Source organism: Oryza brachyantha, chromosome 12 (assembly GCF_000231095.2).
Source record: "Oryza brachyantha chromosome 12, ObraRS2, whole genome shotgun sequence".
In the NCBI taxonomy this organism is placed as follows: Eukaryota; Viridiplantae; Streptophyta; class Magnoliopsida; order Poales; family Poaceae; genus Oryza; species Oryza brachyantha.
The window spans coordinates 7,286,599-7,309,400 of record NC_023174.2 but is presented as its reverse complement, the minus strand read 5'-3'; the positions used below and the strand labels follow the sequence as shown (position 1 = coordinate 7,309,400).

The window sequence follows — 22,802 nt, the reverse complement described above, 5'->3', positions numbered from 1 at the left end:
CCACGAAAGAAACTCTGTTTAAGCTTCCAAGTACCCATTCAAAAATCAGTGTTGACAACTGGAATAGACGATACTTTACCTCAACTGGTCATGAAGTTCTAGTTAAATCAATGTTGTCCTCGATTTAGACATACCACCTCTCGGTAATACCTAGGGTTGGTAGTTTCTCCAGCGGGGCTAAGGCCGGGGGAGATATTCTCCTCGCGGGGGATCGGGGTCGAGGCCTCGGTAATTGCGAAGACAGGGACGGTGAATGTAATTCACCTACAGGGAACCCATGGGGCCCCAAAGTCTATATACCTCTTCATAAAACAGAATATTGGGGAAAAAACCCATTATGACCAACGTCCTATAATGGGCTTGTCGCTGCTGCCGCCCGCCAGCCATTGCCCTCGCCGTGCTGACTCCCGTTTTGGTCCCAACTTTGGCTTTGGGGCCGGGCCAAGGGTGGGGCCGTTTCTCGACCAACTTGGCCCTAAGTGCCCCGTTGCCAGCACTAGTCATACCCTTTCAAAAGTGGGTCATCAAAAGAATTGATCACATAAGAAGGGCTTTCCTTTGGAAAGGGTTAGATCGAAGCAACTTGAGCAATGTTCACCGCCTAGTAAATTGGCAAACGATACAGCAGAGCAATGGTCACCTCCTAGTAAATTGGCAAGCTTAGGAAGTTTTGGTATCCTTGATCTCCAAAGAGTTGCAAGGGCTTTGCGTGCGAAGTGGCTCTGGTTACAATGGAAGGATGAATCCAAACAGTAGGCTGCAATGACCCTTCCCTGCGATAAAATAGTTACAGTCGACGAGTTCAAAGGATATCGATCTGTGTTCATCTTATCAAAGAGGAAAAATCGTAAAGTTAAGGATGAACTTCCTGGAAACAATTCGTTACGTCTTCTAAAGCGGCTTTGATAGAGGACATGCACAAACTGGTTACATGGGGAAATCACAATCACCTACACGCAATTCAGTTGAATGCAAATGTTGCAGATGATATGACCTGGAAATGGACTAATGACAGCTCTTACTCAGCTAAGAGCACCTACTTTGCCCAGTTCGAAGGCTCCGCAGTGCATGAAAATTTCAATACAATATGGAAAGCAAATGCTGAACCAAAACAAAGCTTTCTCTGGATGACTACTTCTACATCAACAAGCCTTAACTGCTGAAATTTGTTAAAACGGCACTGGCCCTACAGTTGGATATGCAGTTTGTGTTCGGACACCTTCGAGGATATTGAACATCTTGCAAAGAACTGTGCATTCACAGCCGCAGTGTGGGAGAGGCGCAGTGTGGGAGAGGGTGCATCTTCAAAATTTTGTCAAATATGCCTCCTAATTCAAACTCCAGCAACCTCTGGGACTGGTGGTCAGCGATGGCTGCAATCACACCGACGAGACTACAAATTATCACCTGGTGGAATATATGGAGGGGGCTAATTATCACCTGGTGGAATATATGGAAAGAATGAAATAGATGAATCTTTCAGAATTCGTTGAAGGATAATAAGGACCAGGTTTCTTTCTTGGTGGTCCAAGACATTAGGTAGATAGAGCTTTGCAAAAAATAGTTTAGAACATTATAAATGTTATTCCTTCCGTTTCGCAATATAAGTCTTTCTACCATTACTTAGATTCATATAGATGCTAATGAATCTAAACACATATATAAATTATATTCATCCATCAATGAATAAATTTAGATAATACTAGAAAGACTTACAATATGAAACGGAGGTAGTACCCTTTTCCTCCGGTCCAATCGTCTCACTATGGCGAGATTGAAATTTAAGGTATGGAATATTTTTCCTTCTTAGTACATAATCAAGGGAGAACTGCCATTCTACTAAGAAAAACTATGTTTAAGCTGGGTAGAACCATTATCATTCATTTCTCATGACCCTTGCAGCCTTGTACTAGCCTGCAATTACGCTATAACAGCAAAGCATGCTAGACACTGGTTGAGCAACTGCAGAGAACAAATTAACTGCACAGAAGACAGGAATAGCAGTTGTTCTTTGTTTCATGGAAATTTGCAGTCCAAAAAATGCTTATGACAAGGTGGATATGCAGATTTCTGCACAAATAAAAAGCTGGCAGCATACGCATGACATGTTCCCATCAAAAGAATGAATCCCAACCCTGCACAAAATGACAGTACCAACAAATTTACAGAACAAAAGAATACGGATACCCATCTGTAGTTTACCAACCAGCACGGGATTGTTGGGAAAGAAATGCTAAGGGCTCCAATGTAAGAAATGGCTATTGGGACACCCCACCCGCTATTCAATAGCACATCTTTTTGGAGCTTTTCTACATCCAAATTTGTCTTCTGAATATCCATTAGGTTCCAAAGATAGTGCTCCATCCATGTGGCCTTTTAGACCCAAAGGCTATTATGTACCCTGCTCCCCACCCACTTCAACTTACTAACTGCTATCTATGTCGCGACTGGGAATCTTCTGAGGAGATACTAGAGTGAGGTGAAGGCTCAAGGCTCTCGGGTAACTCATCCAATTGTGATGCCATTGAGTTCAAGGAACTGCTTTGAGGTTCGTCTTCAGTTTCATCAAATTCTGTAAAATATAAGTAAAAACAATGTAAATATTTTGAAAATGTCCAGTATCTGACTGTGTTACAGGCTTTTACCATGCAATATTGATTTAAAGGTTCGTCGTGTTGGCTTGTTATTCTTTTTCTTTACTTGAGCTGCAGCACCAAAAGGGGAAATAGTTACAACTAATGTGTCAAGCACAAAAGTATCTCCAAGACACTATTACAAGGTGCAGCAAGGAGTAAATGCCAGTAGACTAGGAAAGGATCCAACCTATTCCTGGATGTTCAGGATCATCTGATAGTTCAAGGTTTTTGTAGGTAAAATTGAGGAAATTCGTGTCCTTGGAGGAAAGCATCTGCACAATGGAAACATTTAGTCAGGTACTAGAGTCAGAAGTAAAAAGATTACAAGGTAATTAAAATATGAAGAATCAAGAATTTGATTTCAGACGCAAACATGACCCTCCAGGAAGAGTAAGAAATTATCACTAAGTAAGCTGAAGTAACTCTTAATAATTTTGAAATAAAAAAGTAGTCTCTCCAATATATTGACAATATAAAAAAATAAAGCAAATGAGCGGTTGGTCCCTGTAGAAAATATGTACCTTTCTCCAAGGACCTGCCTTTGATGACGTTTGCATGGGACCAATCTGTAAGACACCAGACACATAAAGGTCACTGGGTAAGCACTCATGAAATAAGGCAGGCTGCAAGAGCCACCCACAATATATTGGACTTGCCAATGTACCAATTTCCACCACCTCAGTCCTCAGTGTATATTTTCTTCGCACAATACTAATTACCATAAATGGTATGACAATATCAAACAAACAAGGATATCCCAGCATGCTGAATGGCTACAAAGTCCATTTCCCTCTTACCAGATTCACAAATAACGTAGTAGTGTTTACCAAATAAATGATAACTGCTGCTTTTGGAATATATACTATTCCCTCCATTCTAAAATATAAGCATTTCTAAGATTCAAATTTTGCATCACTATATAAACATTTCTGCATTGATTCCCATGATTTCAATCACTTCAATGATTGCAGAACCAATCAAATGCTTAGAAAGGAAATCTAATCAATTTAAAAATTAAAAATTGACCACTGAAGTGACTAAAACGAAATCTTTTGATATATGTTTAGTTTATGCTACACAACTAGAAATGCTTATATTTTGGAACAGATGTTGTAAGTTCTTTCACATTTTACTCGATGGGCTTGTTTCTTTGTTATGTTTTTTTTATTGATGCATCAACACATATTGCTTTTGTGGGCATGTAATAGAGAGGTTATGTAAGACAACTTATGTGGTTCCTTTAAATTAAACCAAACTTTTCCCCCTCTTTCTGAACAAATATAATAATAAAAAAATGCACTATCATAGTCCTCTGTCTTGTGTAGCGATGCAAAAGGAAAAACGAACAGGGTAATAGAAACATTCAGGAATCCAAACATTGTGAAACTTCTGCTATCAGTTAATTAGTGCTCCCTCTGGTCATGAAACATGCCATTGTGAAGATTAAAACTGTACTCAAAATTCAACTTTGACCACTAATTTTCATTGCAAAATATTTGAAATTATGATAGTACCTTTTGAGATAAATCTATTCATATAGATCCTGTACATCCAACCGAAGTATTCCACAAGATATTGATGTTCAAAGTTTTTAAAGTTGACTTAAGGCATATCCAAAATAACATTGTTTTAATGCCAGAGGTAGTACTACTATTTTAGCCTGTAAAACCATGTGCGCTAATGTGTATAGGGAAAAGGTTGGACATAAATAGCTTGGGAATGGCACCTCACCTCCTCAAATTTCTCAAAATTTTGTGTGTCCAATTCATCATTAACCTCAGGTATAAAAGCAGCCTCCATCTGATACAGCTTCTCCCACTCAAGGCCTTTGAACCATGGGTGTGCCTGTAAGAACACATCATGCTATAAAATAACCAATCATTCAAACATGAAGGACATAACAGATCATGTGAACAATTTTCACCTTTAGCTCATGTGCTCCTTTTGTTCCAAGCCTCAAATCTGCATTACATAATAGCTTGCTAACAAGATCTTTAGCTTCTGGTGATAGTTTGGACTCTTCAGGGAATTTTAGATGACTTCTCCAGTTCACTATCTGCAAAGTTGCACTCAAAAGTGAATATAAAGAATTCACATGCAAAAGACACATGTTTTTTATAGGAACATGACTTAGCTATATATATCACTTGCATACTTGATGTAAGAACAGCATTTGAGGTTACCTTCCTACATGTTGACATTGGATCTTCTGAATAAAATGGTGGATAACCCACAAGCATCTCATACATAATGGCTCCAAGTGACCACCTATAAAGAATAAATATGAGAAAGATATAAAATATTAGGACATGCACTGCAGAAGTTCACTAAAAAGAGTACTAACAAGTCACATTCCATTCCATATCCTTTCTTCAATAGTACCTCCGGAGCAATGTAATCAGGTGTACCAACAGTTGAATAAGCCTGCAATTATCATGCAAGTAACATACATCAAAATGCACTGCCAAGGCTCCTGTTATGCAAACAAATAATTACCATGTCATTTTCTTTACAACTTTGTATCAACATTTCAGCTGACATAGTTCATTTTTGTTTTATGCAGAAACCACTGTAATCAACTAATGCAAATTGCTTAACTGTACTAAAATATCAATTCATCTTTCTGATGCATTTGTTACTTGAGTTCTTATAGCAAGCATGTGAAATACTTTTAGATCATGCATGCCCTTTAGACCTGGTTTGGATTGGTATGGTAACTGAACTAATATCCCTGCCACACTGACAGGGTCTATCTTAAACTCCTTTCATCCAAAGAAGCCTATTTGAATGTGATGCGTACAAAATGCCATGTGTAAGTGTTTGAACCTAGGATTTTCCATGACTAAGGAAATATATATATAATTAAGCAGGGCAAATGCTACTATAGTAAAAGTAAGTATTGTAACTTACCAGTGTCCGCCGATTCTTCTGCCAGTGCAATAGCTGTTCCTGTTGTGTCCTGGTGGCAGCATAGTTACTTAATAGTTTATCACCATCTGTTGACAGATTGGCATTTTTTCCCGCTGCATAGTCAAACTCACTCAGATTTGGAAAGCTACTACTATCTAGTGGTTTGCATAAGCCAAAATCTGAAAGCTTCAGGTGGCCACTTCGATCTAACAGCAAATTGTCAGGCTTGATATCCCTGAAAATGTATAGCAAAGATGGAGTGGCGAATTTGCTATCAAATGACATGCTATTTTATTATCAATGAATTACCTATGAATATAATTGTGCTTGTGTATGGATTCAATTGCTAGAATTGTCTCTGCAATATAAAATCTAGATTCGTCCTCTGTCAGTGTATCCTTGCGCATTAATAGAGTCATCATGTCACCACCAGGAAGGTATTCCATAACAAGGTATAAAAACTCTTCATCTTGAAATGAGCAATAAAGCTTAACAATATAGGCACTGTCAACCTCTGCAAGGAGATTCCTTTCAGCTCGCACATGCTCAACCTGAAAAGAACACATTAGATAACAAAAGGTTTGCTGGGCAACCTTATTAAATTACTTAACAAACATGAATTACCTGGCCCCTTCGTAACATTTCAGACTTCTTAAGCTTTTTCATTGCATAGACATTTGATGTAGCTTTTTCTCTGCAAAGCCTCACCTGAAGAACAAAAGATGTAAACTGGAGACAAGCAGCAAGAGAAACAGAGAGCATATATTTTGCCTCTAGGAGAAATAGATTCATTTTCACCATGTCTAATGAGAACCTGAAGGTTTCTCAATGTATTGTGTAAACTAATATTTATTACACAACAGTCAACTATACCTTCGTCACAAATAGGAGTAAAAAGAGTGTCCTTCTTACCTCCCCAAATGCACCTCTTCCAATAATGGTCAGCAATTCAAAATCATCAACGCCCATTTTATGCCTCCTTGAGCGCATGATTTCATTTTCCCTTTCTTCAAAGTCCTTCAGAATATTATTTTGCTCCTCTTCAGATACATCAGCATCTGCAAGCTCACTCTCCAACATCCGACGCCTACAATATAACTCGGTATTAATAACTTTAACACCATATAAGAATGGTCATTCAATGATATCTAAACTATGCCAGAAATGTATATACAAAACTAATATATAGCACTTCAGTTAAACATACAAAAAGGCTGAAATATTGAGAGTTATCAAATATCAACCACAAAAAAAGGCAATAAGAGAACTGTGAATAGCCTCTATGATGATGTAATGCTATAGTTAGGCAGCTAGAATTTTTTTATGCATACCATCTACGTAGACCGCCTTAAATAACACTTCCAAACATTACAGAATCTTAATAACAGTTCATTTACAAAGTTCAAAATATTGTGCATGCATTGTGTTTAGTAAAAGTTTGCAGAGATACGATACTGTTCCAATAATGGTATACTTAATAAACCATGTAACACATATCCCTCCCTCCCTCCCCCCCCCCTCTCTCTCTCTCTCTCTCTCTCTCTCTCTCAGCTGGGCGCATGAGGCAGTGCATGGGGAGAGGGTGAGGCAGCTAGGTGTGCTGCAGTCAGGCAAAGCAGCAAGGCAATGGCAGGGCAACGCTATGCTTGGGTGGATGTCAATCAAAGGCGACGCAGCCATCTGTCGTGCCCGGCAGAGACTTTTTAGCAGAGTTCAAGTGGCGCACAAAACACTCTGCATTGTGGAAACAGCATGAAAGATAGGCAGAGCTGGAACAGGAGGCAATAAGCAGGAGGAAGCACCATGAAGATGGTGAGGACTGCCATGGAATGCTGCCAACGGAGGTCAATGACCACAATGGGCGCACGGCATGGTCTTTGCAAACGATGCTGACCAGGTAACTCATTTGGTGACAGTGCCTCTCCATCGTTTTTTGGGCTTGGATCTTGTCTTTTCTGTTCTTTTTTTTGGTGGATGGATGATTGGATAGGTTGTTTGATCTGGATTGCTTGGGGTGGTACTTGATTACTTGAGGTGTGGGGTAGTACTGGAAATAATAGTTACAGGTATCGCACAATACCTATGTGTACCATGGATGATACCTAGGCATCATGTTTGATACCTATGTGTATCCAGTCTGATATCCACAAGTATCAGATATGATACTTGTGGTACCAAGTATCAGGTCCGACACAAATATACCTATTACCAGAGATGATACATACAAGGTACCGTATCTATAATGTGTGGGGATAAGGCATGGGCTGTGAGGTGTGTAGGAGGGGCTGTGCTTGTGCATTGCACTGAGAATGCTAGATGCATCCTTGTGTTGGGTGACGTGAGCAGCCAACAAGTGTTACAAGGCAGGGCATGGGAACTACTCAGGCTGATGTCACAATCGAGGGTTAAGATGATTAGGCTTATGAACTATCCCATTCGCATTCTCTAGACAGGATTCCGTGTGGTAATCCTCCTCAAAAGTTTAATGCAGAGAAACAGTGAGTGCTTCCTGGTCAAATCCCAAGAGAATTCATGGTAAGTTTAATGCAACATATTTATTCCATTATTCATGAACCTAAGAAGAGATTGTATCTAGAGAACTGAAGTTAATACGTTGTATGAAGTCATGTGATAGTTCCATATGAAATGGACAAATGATAGACATTTCATAGCGTCCATGGGGTCCAAAGAATTAATATGGGTAATAAAGGGTGCGTTTGGTTGGTGGTCAAGGTGGGATGGGATATGTCCATCCATATTCTTCCAGTTTTATGTTTGCTTGAATAGATGGGATGATACAATTTTATGTTTGCTTGGGTGGATGAGGATGGATGGGATGGGCATATTGAATTACTAATAAATAATAATATAAATTAATCCTCATAGATCTTATCGTAATTAGTACAAATTAACAACAAAATATATCTATCATCATTAATTAACACTAATTTGAACTTGGTAATTACTAATTAATGACAAAAACACGCTAATTATCACTAAACAATCACTAATGAGAACTATCAATGAAGGCGGATGAGCTCATCCAGCCAATTTGGCCGGATACACCTATCCAGCATCTTCTTGGAATATTCTCTTTCCGGGCCACCCTATCCCGTTTCACCCACGAACCAAATGCATCAAAAACCTAGACGGTCATATCCCATCCAAGCATATCCAGCTAATCAAACACACCAAAAATGCAATTTAGGGAATCACTTGGATATCTAGTTCAAGTTTTCATTTCCATTTTTAGCCTTATCATTATTCTTGCCAAAAAAAGTTGTCCTTTTAGGTGTTTATTAATAAGCATGTTTCTACCTATCCTGTTTAGTCGATAAATCATATATGTCACATTACAAAAGAAGACTGCCTTTCACAATTGATGAAATGCAAATAATCCTACATATGCCAATATTTGTCAAAAAAGATATAAAATAATAACAAAAAATGAATAGACAGTTAATATAAATTAAGAAAAGGAAAATGTACAAATTACCACTCTTAACTATTGCAGGAGACCGAATTATCCGCCTGAATTCAAAACTAGACATTTTGCACCCTCAACTATTTAGACTAGACAAATAACCCCGTACCTCAATTCGGAGTTATTTTAGTTCTACGTGACAATCCAATTAGGAAAAAAATTGGTAGGGCCCACATGTCAAATATTTAGTCATCTTCTTCTCTTTCTCCTTCCTCTCTTCTCTTCCATAGACAACCACCACCTCAATCAACCTCCCGCAGTTATTGGCTCTCCCCAATAAGTTCGGGCTTCACCACTAGCCACTAGCTCCAACGCCCTTCTCGAACAAGCACGAGCTTCACAGTCGGCCACCGCCCCCATCGCCCTCCCTCTCCACCATTTGCCCTCCCCAATAGATCTAAAGCTCTACCCCCAATCCTTATCAAGCAAGCAAGGTTGTGTTACATCTGAGGAAGGAGGCAGGAGTCGCCATGAGCTAATGGAGGAAGAATGGCAGCCAACATACGTTCCCCACCTCCGTGTGTCATCTTAGTTTGTCGCAATGAAGGAAGACAATGATGGTCATAGCTTCCCCATGGGAAGGGGTTTCCACCTCCAACTTCCCTAGTTGATCCCACTCCCATCATCATCAATGCAGTTTGTAGAGGAGGTTGCGGCAGTGTACCTTGCTGCCCAATTCCCTCCCTCCCCTAAATTTAGTGGGGCAGGGGCGGGGAGAGCTCGGAGCCCCTCATTCCTCCGCACTAGAGCTTGAAGCCGCTCCAGTTGTGGGCGATGGTGGGGAGGGCATTGTAACCTGGTGAGCAGTGGCGAGGAGGGTGCTCATTGGGGAGGGCACTGGAGGCAATTATTGTCAGCATAGCGCTCAAGCTCTCTCAAGGAGTGCTAGAATCTATGGCCCGTCAATACCACCCGCCAGCTCTCAAGCTTGCCCTAGGAAGTCTACCACTGCTGCCATCTTCTCTGCCAAGACCATCACTAAGCCTGCAAATAAGGCGGTTCTGCCTGTTGGACCACTAACGCAACCCTCATATTTTGGCTGCAAAAGGTTAGTGGGCTGACCCTTATATGTATAGGAAAAGGTGGGTCCAAGACCAATTGGACCCTAGGGTCAATTTGGATCAAATAGTTACAGCGCATCATGCGCACCATACGTTCGTGGTGGAGGCAAGCGGCGGTAGCAGCCATAGCTTCAGGAGAAGGTGGCAGTTCAGCTTCAGGTGGTGGTGGCAGCTTTTGGCCACAACGACTGTAGCTTCATGCGAAGGTCGCAGCTTAGCTTCAGATGGGGACGACAACTGAGCTTTGCGACGACGACGCAACATCAGGCGGCGGCGGCAGCTTCCGATGAAGACGGCGCAACTTCAATCAGTAGAGGTGGCAGCTTGAAATTGAGGCAGCTTCAGCTTCAAGTGGAGATGGGAGATTTGATTCCATGGCGATCTCTTTCGATTGTTGCTGGAATTCCATGGCGATCTCTTTCGATTGTTGCTGGAATGATTGGTCAAGTTCGTTAGAGAAGAATATGATGTTGTTTTTAGTGACTAATAACCTCTTTTTCTTGGACTCCCAAGGAGGCAAGGATCGCTTCTTTATTGAATGGTTAGCTTCTATTAGTTCTTAATGATTAATTGGTCAGATTAACAAATGTTGTTCGGTATAGTGGCCATGGGCTGAGGGTCGGCCATAGTCCCACCAAAGACAGTGTCGAGCCAAAGTTGGCCCTGGTTTCCAAGTTAATGGGGGCAGATGGTATTGGTAACGGGTTGACCCGTCCCGGCCCATTTGCAGGCTGAACCACCACTACAATGGCCATGCAGGCCGATATGGTGGCAAGGAGACGGAGAAGAGAGAGAGTGTGACGATTGTGAAAGGAGACACTATGACATATGGGCCATATATTTTATACTTACTAGATTGCCACGTATGCTCTAGATTGAGTAGGGGGTAATTTGTCCAGTTGAAAACTTTAGGGCGTGGAATGTCTGGTATTTGAGATATTACTACTGTATTGTTACCCTACCCACCTAACAAAGAACAAACTCTAGGTCTATTTTAGAGTTAACACTGTAAGTAATGCGCCCGTCGTAAGATTGAGAGTATTCTAGCAGAATATGGCCAGCTAGCAAGAAACTTGTAACCCGGATCATAATAAACGAAGAACAGCAAAAAGAGCTCCGATTCGTGGATCATGATCCGGAGGCTGCCGCATCCCATGAATTCCAATCCCCGATTAACCGATCTAGAACCGCAACTCTAGCCGGAAAGGCGAACTGTCGCCGATTGTGAGTGCGTGGGAGGGCTCACCTCTCGTTGCGCTGCTCTATCAACCTCTTCTGGTCCTTGTAGTGGTTCTCGATGAACTGCTTGGCGGCCGCCACCTTGGCGGTAGTGGCGCTCGAGATCGCCTCCTCCTCGGCCATCGCGGCGGCGGTGGGCGACGCCGGCTTGCCCCTGTCCTTGTCCCGCGGCTGCAGCTTCTGGAGCCAGCTGCGGGCGGAGTCCATTGGGAGGGGGGCGGACCGGATCAGGGGCGAGGCGCTGCCATTGCAGCACGAGCTCGCTCCAGCGCCGCGGCGGAATCTCCGGATCTGGTGGGGTGGCAGGCAGCGCAGCGCAGCGCAGCCGCCGCGATGTGTTAAGGTGGCAAGGCTTCTTCCCCCCTTCAAGCACGAGCTCCGCGCGATTCGAACGGATAAAAATTTCGGGGCATGTGGGGGCGCCCCGTTTCGGTTCCGCTTCGATTCGATTCGATTGGATTCGATCGGAGAGGTGGTGGCCTCGTGGGGAAGGAGGTGGCGTGGCGGTGCGCGCACACGACGCGGCCACACCACAGCCCCCGCCCGTGCGGAACGGGATCCTGCAGTAGCACGGTGTTGGTGCAACGGGGTATACCACAGTGCATTTGGTAGTGCATTTGGTACACCCCTCAACCGTTGAATTAAATCGGATGCCTGAGATTTATCGCTTTAGTTATTGCTACAGTATTTTATGTGTTGTTGATGGCATTGGTTTGCTGTTCTCTGCTCCTGAGAGGATCCGAACGCGTCCTTGCTTGGGAGTCGGAGGACACGGCCCGAGGAAGATTGGCTATAGTTTTTATAGCAAGTTTGATTTTTTTTTATGGTCCATTCGAAGTTGGGATAAAAGCTGTTCAAATGGTATCATTTTTCGTTGCTCCCTGTTTTTTTATTTGAGATAGTTGACATTTGAATTTATATTTAAGTATTTGTTATATTTAATTTTTATATAAATATGTAAAATTATAAGTCATTTTAGAGTTTTTATGTAGTAAACCAAATTATAACAAAATAGTTAACAATTATATAATTTTTAAAAAAATAAAAAATAGTCAAATATTGACAAAAAGTCAATGTTGTTAAGTAAAAAATAAAATAGAGAGTATTTTTACGACAATGACTAGATATTTTTTATATTTCTAAATTCAGAAATGTGATTTCACATGATATTGGAACAAATTTAGAAAACTATATTTTGAGAACAAAAATTATCAAAAGAAAATTATATTCTACCAGACAGTAATAACAATCCTCGTAAGATAGTACATTTGTATATGCACCGTCTGAAGGATGAAAAAGATTCTTTGGGAGTCGGGTCCAGATGGGCGTGATAAATGTCCATGAAGCCAAAGTCTATGGAGAAAATTAGATGAAGTACGTAGATAACTAGATGATACCCGTGCTTTGCTGTAGGATATATGGAAGAACGCATATCAAATATATTGAAATAATACATCATAATACTTAATGTTGGTTACATGGATGAATATATGTTAAATAAGTTGAATTAATGGATAAATATGCATTCAAGTATTATGAAAATAGTAAAGAGAATGATGATTTCATAGTGCTTTATATTAATCTTTAGAATCTAATAAATTATAAATGATGTAGCATGATTACATAAACTTTAAATATAATAGTTGCTAATGCGTTATGATATGTCATGTTTGTATGTTGAGCTTATGTAGCATGCTTACACGAGCTTTAAATATAATGATTGCTAGTGGCATGCATGAGCTTTAAATATAATGGTTGCTAGTGAGTGATGATATAGCATATGTGCATGTTGAGCTTTATAGGTAATGGGTAAGACTTATATAGAAAGTATAGATTAAGCATCCCTCCTTTTATTCTCAAGTGTTGAGTTTCAAGGTCAGAGTTGATCCTGAAGCAAAAAAAAATGTATTTCCTCCTTAAGTTTAAGATAGGATAGTTGGATGTATTCTTCTTCTCCTCAAATGAGTTTCTTATTATTTGGTAAAATAAAATATGTTCCTTATCACTGCATCAAATGCCCCGCGTGAGATTGGCCTTACCAATATCTTTATGCGTTCATGTTCTTTGTAAAGGAAAACATAATCGTGGTCTATTCTTTCTGGTGTAAAACATCAAATTATATTCCTATTTAATTCCTATAAAACCTATAAAAGTCATTCGGTTTATAGGAACGAAGTATAGAAAAAAAATTCTTTCCTACATGTTACAGAAAGGAAACATATATAGGAAAATTTCTATGCGCTGAACCTCTTGAAAGAATTCATATGCATTAATGTGTGTATACATTCGTATTCATGAGTTAAAATTCTTCTAAACCAAATTGACCCTCCAACTCAATGCTTCCAACATACTCTCTTCATATTTTTTTATATGTCGCCGTTGAATTTTAAGCCTTGACCTTTCGTCTTATTCAAAAAATTATATAATTATTAATTATTTTGTTATAATATAATTTATTATTATAGAAATATTAAGCATGCTTTATAATATTGTATATTTAGATATAAATTTTGAACAAGACGAATGGTCAAGCATACATTCAAAAGTCAACGGTGTCATATTTATAATATGGAGGGAGTATATTATTGTCAGGTTTGTAACCATTGCAATTAGGTGCAGAGCACGTGTATAACAAAACAAACAAACAACAATAAATGATTTTCCATTTGATTGATTAAAAACTTAGAAATTTGTAATAATGAACTAAAATAATCTTCATGATCAACAAATATTAAAGATATACTATGCATATGAGCAATCATGTCTACAGGCGACTCCATGTTAAAGTGCCTGGCTGCATCTATTACCTTAAAGACTATGGGACCGACCCCTCTCTTTAAAGCTGTAGTTATAATCCCTATATGTTTTTTATAAGATGTCATTAACTTTTAGATATCGTACAATTATAAATGATTAAAGTTTTTATAATAACAAATTAAATTATAACAAAATAACTAACAATTATAAAAATTTTTGAATAAGACGAATGATGAAACATAAACATAAACTCCAACAACATCGTATGAGATTTGGGGAATATTTTTTTGGAAAGAGATCAAGTAGAGCAATAGAGACAGAATCAAGGAGGGGAACAAGAGGAGGTGCTTTCTATCCGGAACCAGGGGAGGAGAGCAACCGGCTGTAGCAAGTGAAAACACATGTGTCTAAGCAGCAAATGAACGGTTCAGATTTTCTCCTCCCTCTTACCTCCTAGGTGATAAGTTGGAGCACTCTATCACTGCTCATTTCAAGCACACCAGGGAGCATTGGACAAAACAGGAAAAGAAAGGCAACCGATATTACCACCAGCACATCTGCTTGCATGCCATGCTACAAAGAGAACCTCCCCTATCAAGAAGGTATGTCAGCTACCAACTAGCTTATCACATTTACTTTCATGTTCTATCTAAGGCTGTTTCTATTCCTATCAGGCAACCAACAAAGGAAATGGCACTACTGAAAGTTGCAGCTACTGCAAGGGTGTCAACCCAACTTGGTGGTTCAGCTACTATCAACCTTCAGGCAGTGTTACCTGAATCCTAGAGTTGTTCAAGTGCTTTTGTGAAGATAACTTCTGGAAAAGCAAATGTTTTTGTGCAAGCTCGGCAACCAGCAGCAGGAAAGCCAAAGAAAACACCCACTAGCCCACTTATGATTATTCCCCCATGGGAATCTAACAAACTGTTATGGCATAAGTTTAGATGTTGTAGTGCATCTTGCAGCAGTTACTTAGGACTGCCAATTTGCAAATGCTGTGTAATTTGTGTGCCAGACTCTTAGGCATGTAACATGCTATCCTTTAGTACGCTCTAATCGCACTATCATTATGTCATTATGCCTTTGTTATTACTAATGATCTGATCTAGCTGATTTTTGAATTCTAAAAAAATGATGTGGCAATGAGATGATCTGAGTTAAGTATCCATTTGGTGATATTTTGTGGCTATTGATGATGTGCTGTAATGTTACATGTACATTCACTAAAAATTCTTGCACTTAAATCCCTGACATCAACATGTTAGTTCAGTGGACACACAATTGCAGTTGTCACAAAAAACCATATTCATTGCAGACATATTCATTCATAATTTAGAATCTTACAACTCAATTGCTGCACAAAGTAAGTTCTTAACAACAAAACCCCCTACATACACAAATAGCAGCAATTCGAGTACACCAACCTCCATCAAATTAACTTCAACACATTCAACACAAACACACCTGGTAGCACAAGCATAACAAGCACAAACCTCTGTTTCTCTACGCTAGTAGCCTTAAGTGCAGCCATTTTTTGTTCATTCTCATTTGCCGAAAGCCTCAAATGTGCCAACTGATTCATTGCTTCACTCATCTGTACGCATTGTTCTTCTTCCCTCGGTCTCATTTCTTCAATAGCCCTATCTAACTATGCCTTCTCCCTTCTAAGTGAAAAAACGACATCTCGAAGATCATTCAACAACTCCCTCAGAAACTACTTGCTGGGGGTCATACCAATCAAATAAATTACATCCGGCATTCTGAAAAACTAATAAAACAGCTCACAAATGCACTGACATAACAAACACCCGAAAATGACCAAGAAAAACAAATCACTAACACTAACCTGATTGCGGCATCTGTAGTACCGATAACCTGGGTTGTGCACGCTCCTTGGCATCCATCGTGCTGCTTTCGCACCACACCCACACATCACGGCCTAACTTGAGGTGGGATGGGAGACCGATTGTAGTGATATGATGAACCCAGTGAACGTTCGCTGAACGAACATACCATTGCGTGCCCTTCAACTTCTCATTGCCGTTGCTGTCATCGCCGCCTCACCTAGCGCCAGCTAGGGTTTTGCACAGAGGCAGAACGGGAATATACTGCGGCAACACAACGACAACTTTATATCTTAACGCCTCACCGGGCATGCTGATAGGTGGGCCCCCTTCACCATGTCAGCAAAACTGCCCAAAAATATAGTTAAACCCGTCGTGCGATCGAGTTTGCATGGTTTTTAGACATACACATTTATGATGTTCGGGTCAAGTACTTAGACTCGCCGTTTAGTTAACGGACCTCGGGTGGATTTGTTTCCTAACCAAACACACCACACCCGACAGGCCCAGCCGTCAGCCCAACTGGCAACTGCCGCTCTCACCCTCTCTCTGCTCTCTCGCGGCCTCGCCTGTCGCCGCCCACCTCCGTTCCCTCGGCTGGCCAGTGGCCACCATCTCGAATCGTCGCGGCATCTCACGGACCGCCGCCATCGCCGCCGCATGGCCGCGGCGAAGGCCATCGGCTCCGCGGTGTTCAGGAGCAACCAGGAGCTCACGTCGCTAGCGCGCTCGGGCCAGCTGGCCGCCGCGCGCCGCCTGTTCGAGGAGATGCCCCGCCGCAACGTGGTCTCCTACAACGCGATGATCTCCGCGCTGGGCCGCCACGGTCGCCTCGACGAGGCGCGAAGGCTGTTCGACGAGATGCCACGCCGCAACCTCGTGTCCTGGAACGCGATGATGGCGGCGTGCTCTGAGCACGGCCGTGTCGAGGATGCACGAGTGCTGTTCGACGCAATGCCCACTCGGGACGAATTCTCCTGGACAATCATGGTCTCCTGCTATGCACGGGCGGGCGAGCTTGCTCTCGCGAGGGAGGTGCTCGACCGCATGCCTTTTCCTGGGGAGAAGTGCGTGGCGAGCTACAACGCCATGATCTCTGGGTATGCCAAGAACGGCAGGTTGGACGATGCAGTCAAATTGTTGTGGGAGATGCCGGCCCCGGATCTTGTTTCTTGGAACTCAGTTCTGTCTGGGCTCATCCGGAGTGAGGAAATGTCTCGATCGGTGCAGTTCTTCAACGAGATGCCAGAGAAGGACTTAGTTTCCTGGAACTTGATGCTAGAGGGGTATGTGCGTTCTGGGGATTTGGAATTGGCCAATGCATTCTTTGCGAGGATCCCCTCACCTAATGTTGTTTCTTGGGTGAACTTGCTCAATGGGTATTGTCAGTCAGGAAGGATGGGTGAGGCAAGAGAATTGTTTAAAAGAATTCCTGAGCGTAATGTTGTGTCTTGGAATGTGCTGCTTGCTGGGTACGTGCAGCTTAGTCACATGGAGGAGGCCTATAAGCTGTTTATGGAGATGCCAGATAAGAATTCAATCTCATGGACAACGATGGTGAGTGGTTATGTACGTGCTGGGAGGCTCCAAGAAGCAAAGGATGTGCTCAGCAAGATGCCTTTCGACAGTGTCGCACCAAAGACTGCACTGATGAATGGCTATTTGCAAAGCAGACTGATCGATGAGGCCCGCCAACTATTTGATGGAATTGGGGCTCGAGATGCAGTGTGCTGGAATACAATCATATCAGGATATGTCCATTGTGGTATGCTTGATGAGGCCATGGTGTTGTTCCAGCAAATGCCGAACAAGGATATGGTTTCTTGGAACACCATGATTGCTGGCTATGCTCAGGATGGACAAATTCGCAAGGCAGCCAGTGTTTTCAGGAAAATGAATAGAAGAAACACAGTATCATGGAATTCAATTATCTCTGGATTTGTTCAAAATGGTCTCTTTGTTGAAGCACTGCAGTATTTTATGCTTATGAGAAGGGATGCAAGAAGTGCTGACTGGTCTACATATGCAAGTTGTCTTAGCGCATGTGCGAATTTGGCTTATTTGCATGTCGGGAGGCAATTCCACAGTCTTCTTGTCAGAAGTGGGTTTATCAGTGATTCTTTTCCTGGGAATGCCTTGATTTCTGCCTATGCAAAATGTGGAAGGATGTTGGAAGCAAGACAAGTCTTTGATGAGATGGTAGGACAGGACATCGTTTCATGGAATGCGCTCATTGATGGCTATGCTTCTAATGGTAATGGGGTTGAGGCAATTGCAGTATTCCGGGAAATGGAAGATAATGGTGTCAGACCTGACGAGGTTACATTGGTATGTGTGTTATCGGCATGCAGTCATGCTGGGTTAATTGATGAAGGATTGCATTTCTTCAATTCGATTATAAAAATGTACTCTTTAGAGCCTGTGGCTGAGCACTATGCCTGCATGGTTGATCTTCTTGGAAGAGCTGGGAGTCTAAGAGAGGCATTTGAACTTATTCAGGGAATGCAGATCCAACCAAATGCTGGTATCTGGGGAGCATTGCTTGGAGCATGCCGCGTACACAAGAACCACGAGCTAGCATGGCTTGCAGCTGAGAAGTTATTTGAATTGGAACCTTGCAAGACCTCAAATTATGTGATGCTGTCAAACATCTGTGTGGAGGCAGGAAAGTGGGACGATGCTGACAAGGTGAGGGTTTTGATGAAAGAGAGGTGTGTACACAAGCCACCTGGATTAGCTGGATCAACATAGACTGTACTCTTCTATATAGCAAGGAATGACAAGGCTGAGCCCATCAGCAGCAGGGAGCATGTGCAGGGAAGTCAGCTGCAGCAACAACAAGAAGGGTGACCTCATCATGCTAGTGCAAGCTCGGTGGAACTGAAGTGGGAGCCCGCAAGCAGCATAAGAACAAAAGGGAAACTTATCAGCTCCTCAATCAAGTAATTGCTTTCTTTTACCATATCGAATTTTCCTACCAGCAAATCTTTAGTTCTCATGCTTTTTAATTTGCAGAATATTACAAAGTTCCAATATTTATATCAGCGACAAACGGTTGGATGACCATGATTTTGGAATTAAGATGGCATCTCACCTGGAGCAACTGCTGGTGCCTGCATTTGAACTCCATTCAGGTATCCAGACTTTCATAGCGATGTTCTACTCTTATTCTGGAAAATACTTTGGATTAGTTCATCGTGATGCCAAATATATGCTGTATCTCAACCTTTGAGGAAGTACAACCTGTTTGACAATTATAATTTGTGGCTTTCCCAATTTGTATGTACAAGATACAAGTAGAAGCATATTCATGAATGATTTGTCAGGTAAGTTCAGAGCCACTCCAAAGGTTCTGTGCAACATATCTTCAGGTAACTTGCTTTCAGTTTTGTTCTAATAAACAAAATCCTATGAGAAACTCTTAGATGTGCTTCTTCTTCTGTGATGGGCTGTCTATGTACTTTAGTTTTGCCTGATTACACATGAGTGCATCTCTGATGCACCGATACGGCGTTTTCTTGCCGTTCCGCTATGGAGATGTATCAGATATAGGGATACGCCTGATACTCCCTCGATACAGTATTGAAGGAGTATTGGCCATTGAATAGTAAAAATAAATAGTGATACTTCCATGATACTTAATACCTATTCGATGCATGGGCCAATAACCCTTGTTCAAAAGCCCATTAATCATCCAAGGTCTAACCTAATCCTCGTTACTTCCATCGTCCGCTGACGCCGTTGCTGTCTGCATCGAGGAGAGTGAGCACTGAGCAGGAGGGAGCAAGGAGCACTGCCCTTGTGCACCGCCTCCTGTCTCCGACCTCCCTCTCCGGTGCCGTTAAATCCCAGGTTCTAGATCTGATATAGGCCAGCGATTTGCTCTAGTTGTAGGATGGCAAGTCAGCCTATGAGCCTAGTAGCTCAAATGATGCCGCTACTGCTACTGGCAGTAGCGTGAATTCCTCTGCCAATGCTGCTGCTGAGGCTGCTATTGGTGAGGGTGAAGGGCGCGACCCGAACCATCCTCTTTGGAAATATGTCAAAAACATCGAAAAAACTGGTTGTAAACTTAGGAGGAAATGCTAGGCCAAAGAGGTTGAGAAAAAGTTGCAAGAAACATTTCCAGATCTATACCCTTGTCTGTTGCAGTGTTCCCATCCTCTTTAGGTCCTCCTTAGGGGTTAGCAAATTGCTCCCATCAGGATCAAACTGAGATGTGCTTCTATACTCTTCAAAGAGAAAACAACATATATTTTAAAAAAGATGAAAGTTCCAGATTAGAAGTCAATAGCCTAAACATCGTTTTTGAAGAGTAGTTTTGTCCTTTAAAGATATTTAATTAGCCCAAATCAGAACTGTATGATTCATTCTCCATGTTTGTTAAGCCTCATTTGTTTATTGCTGCTCCATCCTCCTTCCTTCTCGTTCTTCTTATCCTCCGACCTGCCTAGCATGTTGCCGGCTCAACTTGTCAACCATGGCAATGCCACATGAGGGATGTGTCACAAGTTCAAGGATCACACCATGCAATACAATCTAGAGAATTGGAATGCCCCCCTGATCGAGAAGCTACATGCCAGATCAATTAGAGAAGATAACGAAAAAGATGGAAAGCAAATGAATACATTGATGCTTACATCTTGCTTATTCGATTCAATTGCAGCTTGCTATGAATCTCTTGTTTTTTATTAAGAAAAACATGATTTCTGTTTAGGAAGTGATATAAATTTTATGGTGATCACGTTAGAATTGGTGTTTTCCCATTTAGGGGTGGCAGTGAGCGAGCAAGGAACAGTTGCAGACACGGGCTTGGTATATGAGCTCGGAACTTATAAGATTAGAGACAGGAAGTTTTTTTAACTAGCTCAAGGACAAAACTACCCCTGTAGATGAGGTTTAGCCTTTTTAAGTCCCTTCTAATCTGCTACTTTGGTCCTCTTTAAAATCTGTGTACTTTTTTTTGCTGAGTATAGAAGCACATCTCAAATTAAAGAGAAGCAGCGTGCTACTATCAAAGAAAGCTTTCACCTTCAAGCTTATCAAATGGCTGATGCTCTTATTGCTAGAATGTTTTACACTGTAGGTTTGCACTCTTTTGTGTTTTCTCAACTTGCCTTTTTTATGGTTGTCTAATTTTCAATGTAAATTAAAGCACTTGCAGATCTGTCATCTAACTTGGCAAGAAACCCATATTTTCAGGCCGCTTACAATTTTCTTGCAAATGGCGAGTTGGGTGGATATGTGTCGCCATCATACGACAAGCTGAGGACAGCTCTTCTACAAGAGGAGAGGGCCAATGTTGCCAAGCTGCTTGAACCTCTCAGGACTTTATGGGGCTTAAAAGGTATTGCTATTGCAATAGCCAACAATGCAAATGACATTCTTATATAGGAATGTCGATGGTTTTGGGAATTCCTGTATATTCCTTGTGTTTGTTACAAAATATCCTACTATAATAGCAATTTTTAGTTCTTACTTTTTGGATAGGAGTTCCAAAAAAAAAAAAAACTGTTCTTTCATCTAGGACATCCATGATTTCTGATTTGTCTTCTCAGTTGTTAATGATCTTGAGACAAGTGAGATTAAAGATCCTGACTCAATTTTGACCGAACAAATTTCTTCTTGCAAATAGGGGAGGCCCACTATCCTCATGTCATGAAAACTTCATGAATGAAGTTGTTAGTGAGAACCAAACACAAAATAAGATGATGGAGATCCTAATGGTAAGAATAATTTTGCCTTCTTGGAATCTTGGATTGCATGGCCACATGGCTAAGGAATGATTTCCTTTTCAATATTGAACCATACAATAGTTTGTAGTATTTCACTAGCTACAAAATCTAGTATTTTTCAATCATTAAGTTTCCACTGCGTTACAGTTCAACTCTGTTCTGTTCAGTTTTTGTGATATAAATCGCAGTATTTTAGTTAATTCATTTATTTTGTACTAACATATGGAAACGCCAGTTCTCCCCCACTTAGCACTTGGCAGATACATAAGTTTAGCTTTCTGAGTTTATCATGCAATCCTATCGAATCTTTCTACCCATGTATTTTGTGGGCATATTTACCTTCTATTGCAAAATTTGTATTAACCAATTCTTGAGAAATTGCTCCTTTTCATGATGTTTAGAATCAGGTGTCCAGAACATGTTTATTCTCTAGCACCTGCAGTCTGATGCTTTAATCTTTCGTGGCTATAGCTACCAATTCGGTTTTTAAAAATCCTCCATAAAAAAAAGCTCAAATCTCAAATTACATCTGATCAGTTTACTAATCTGTGGTACTGATTCTGAAGTCAATTTTGATGCATTTTGAATTGGATCAATGCTAAAGAAGAGATTTATTCTTCAGCCTTTGCATCATTGAGCATTGGTTGACATGTTAGAGTCCAGATACAACCTTTGCATCAGCAATCATTTCCTAACAATTCCTTTGGATTGCAACCCTACCCTAATTCCATTGGAACTTTACATATGAGCTCCAGTCTCATTTTAATTTTCCTTCAAGAATTCCAATATTGCTTCTTCCCCGTTATCTCTCTTATCTATCTCTAGAAGCAACCCAAATTTCTATGTTATTTTCCCGTGAGCCATCCAAACACATTATCTTGTAATTTTGTGTGTTTTGTATTCCTGTGGAATTTGCTGATATGGCATCTCAATTCTATGTTTTTTCTATTCCTACGTTTGTGAAAGTCTGCATTCTAAATGAGTCCTGAAAGTAGCATGATTCTAAATGAGCCCTGAAAGTATCATGCAGGATTGACGTTTTTCTGCATTGCATGATCTCCTGGCTGCCAGCTTTTTTTCATTTTTCGCGATGATCGCTTTGCTGCCAGCTTTATTTTTTTTTTCGTGGGGATGAC

The 22,802-nt window shown here is 41.1% G+C and overlaps 2 protein-coding genes across 5 annotated transcripts; one reads left to right on the top strand and one right to left on the bottom strand.

Annotated features, from left to right (window-relative positions):
• Positions 1 to 1,989: 1,989 nt before the first annotated feature.
• LOC102700103 (serine/threonine-protein kinase tricornered-like) lies at positions 1,990 to 11,774 on the bottom strand. Its single transcript, XM_006663900.2, has 13 exons — positions 11,338 to 11,774; positions 6,459 to 6,633; positions 6,171 to 6,254; positions 5,856 to 6,097; positions 5,547 to 5,781; positions 4,981 to 5,060; positions 4,820 to 4,904; positions 4,561 to 4,692; positions 4,368 to 4,481; positions 3,158 to 3,202; positions 2,824 to 2,908; positions 2,646 to 2,705; positions 1,990 to 2,572 (listed from the first exon to the last, which is right to left on the bottom strand). Exons 1-13 carry the CDS (start codon positions 11,535 to 11,537, stop codon positions 2,433 to 2,435), a joined length of 1,677 nt encoding a protein of 558 aa, XP_006663963.1. The 5' UTR covers positions 11,538 to 11,774; the 3' UTR covers positions 1,990 to 2,432.
• Positions 11,775 to 16,559: 4,785 nt separating this feature from the next.
• LOC102717206 (pentatricopeptide repeat-containing protein At4g02750-like) lies at positions 16,560 to 22,802 on the top strand. 4 transcript variants are annotated; one of them, XM_040529706.1, is made up of 5 exons: positions 16,560 to 18,873; positions 18,947 to 19,065; positions 21,134 to 21,278; positions 21,567 to 21,657; positions 22,697 to 22,802. In XM_040529706.1, exon 1 carries the CDS (start codon positions 16,592 to 16,594, stop codon positions 18,680 to 18,682), a length of 2,091 nt encoding a protein of 696 aa, XP_040385640.1. In that variant the 5' UTR covers positions 16,560 to 16,591; the 3' UTR covers positions 18,683 to 18,873; positions 18,947 to 19,065; positions 21,134 to 21,278; positions 21,567 to 21,657; positions 22,697 to 22,802. The 4 variants fall into 4 exon arrangements, with proteins under 4 accessions (XP_040385640.1, XP_040385641.1, XP_040385642.1 ...); XM_040529707.1 differs by lacking the exon at positions 22,697 to 22,802 and adding an exon at positions 19,222 to 19,302 and having other exon boundaries at positions 21,567 to 21,941; XM_040529708.1 differs by lacking the exon at positions 22,697 to 22,802 and having other exon boundaries at positions 18,977 to 19,065; positions 21,567 to 21,941.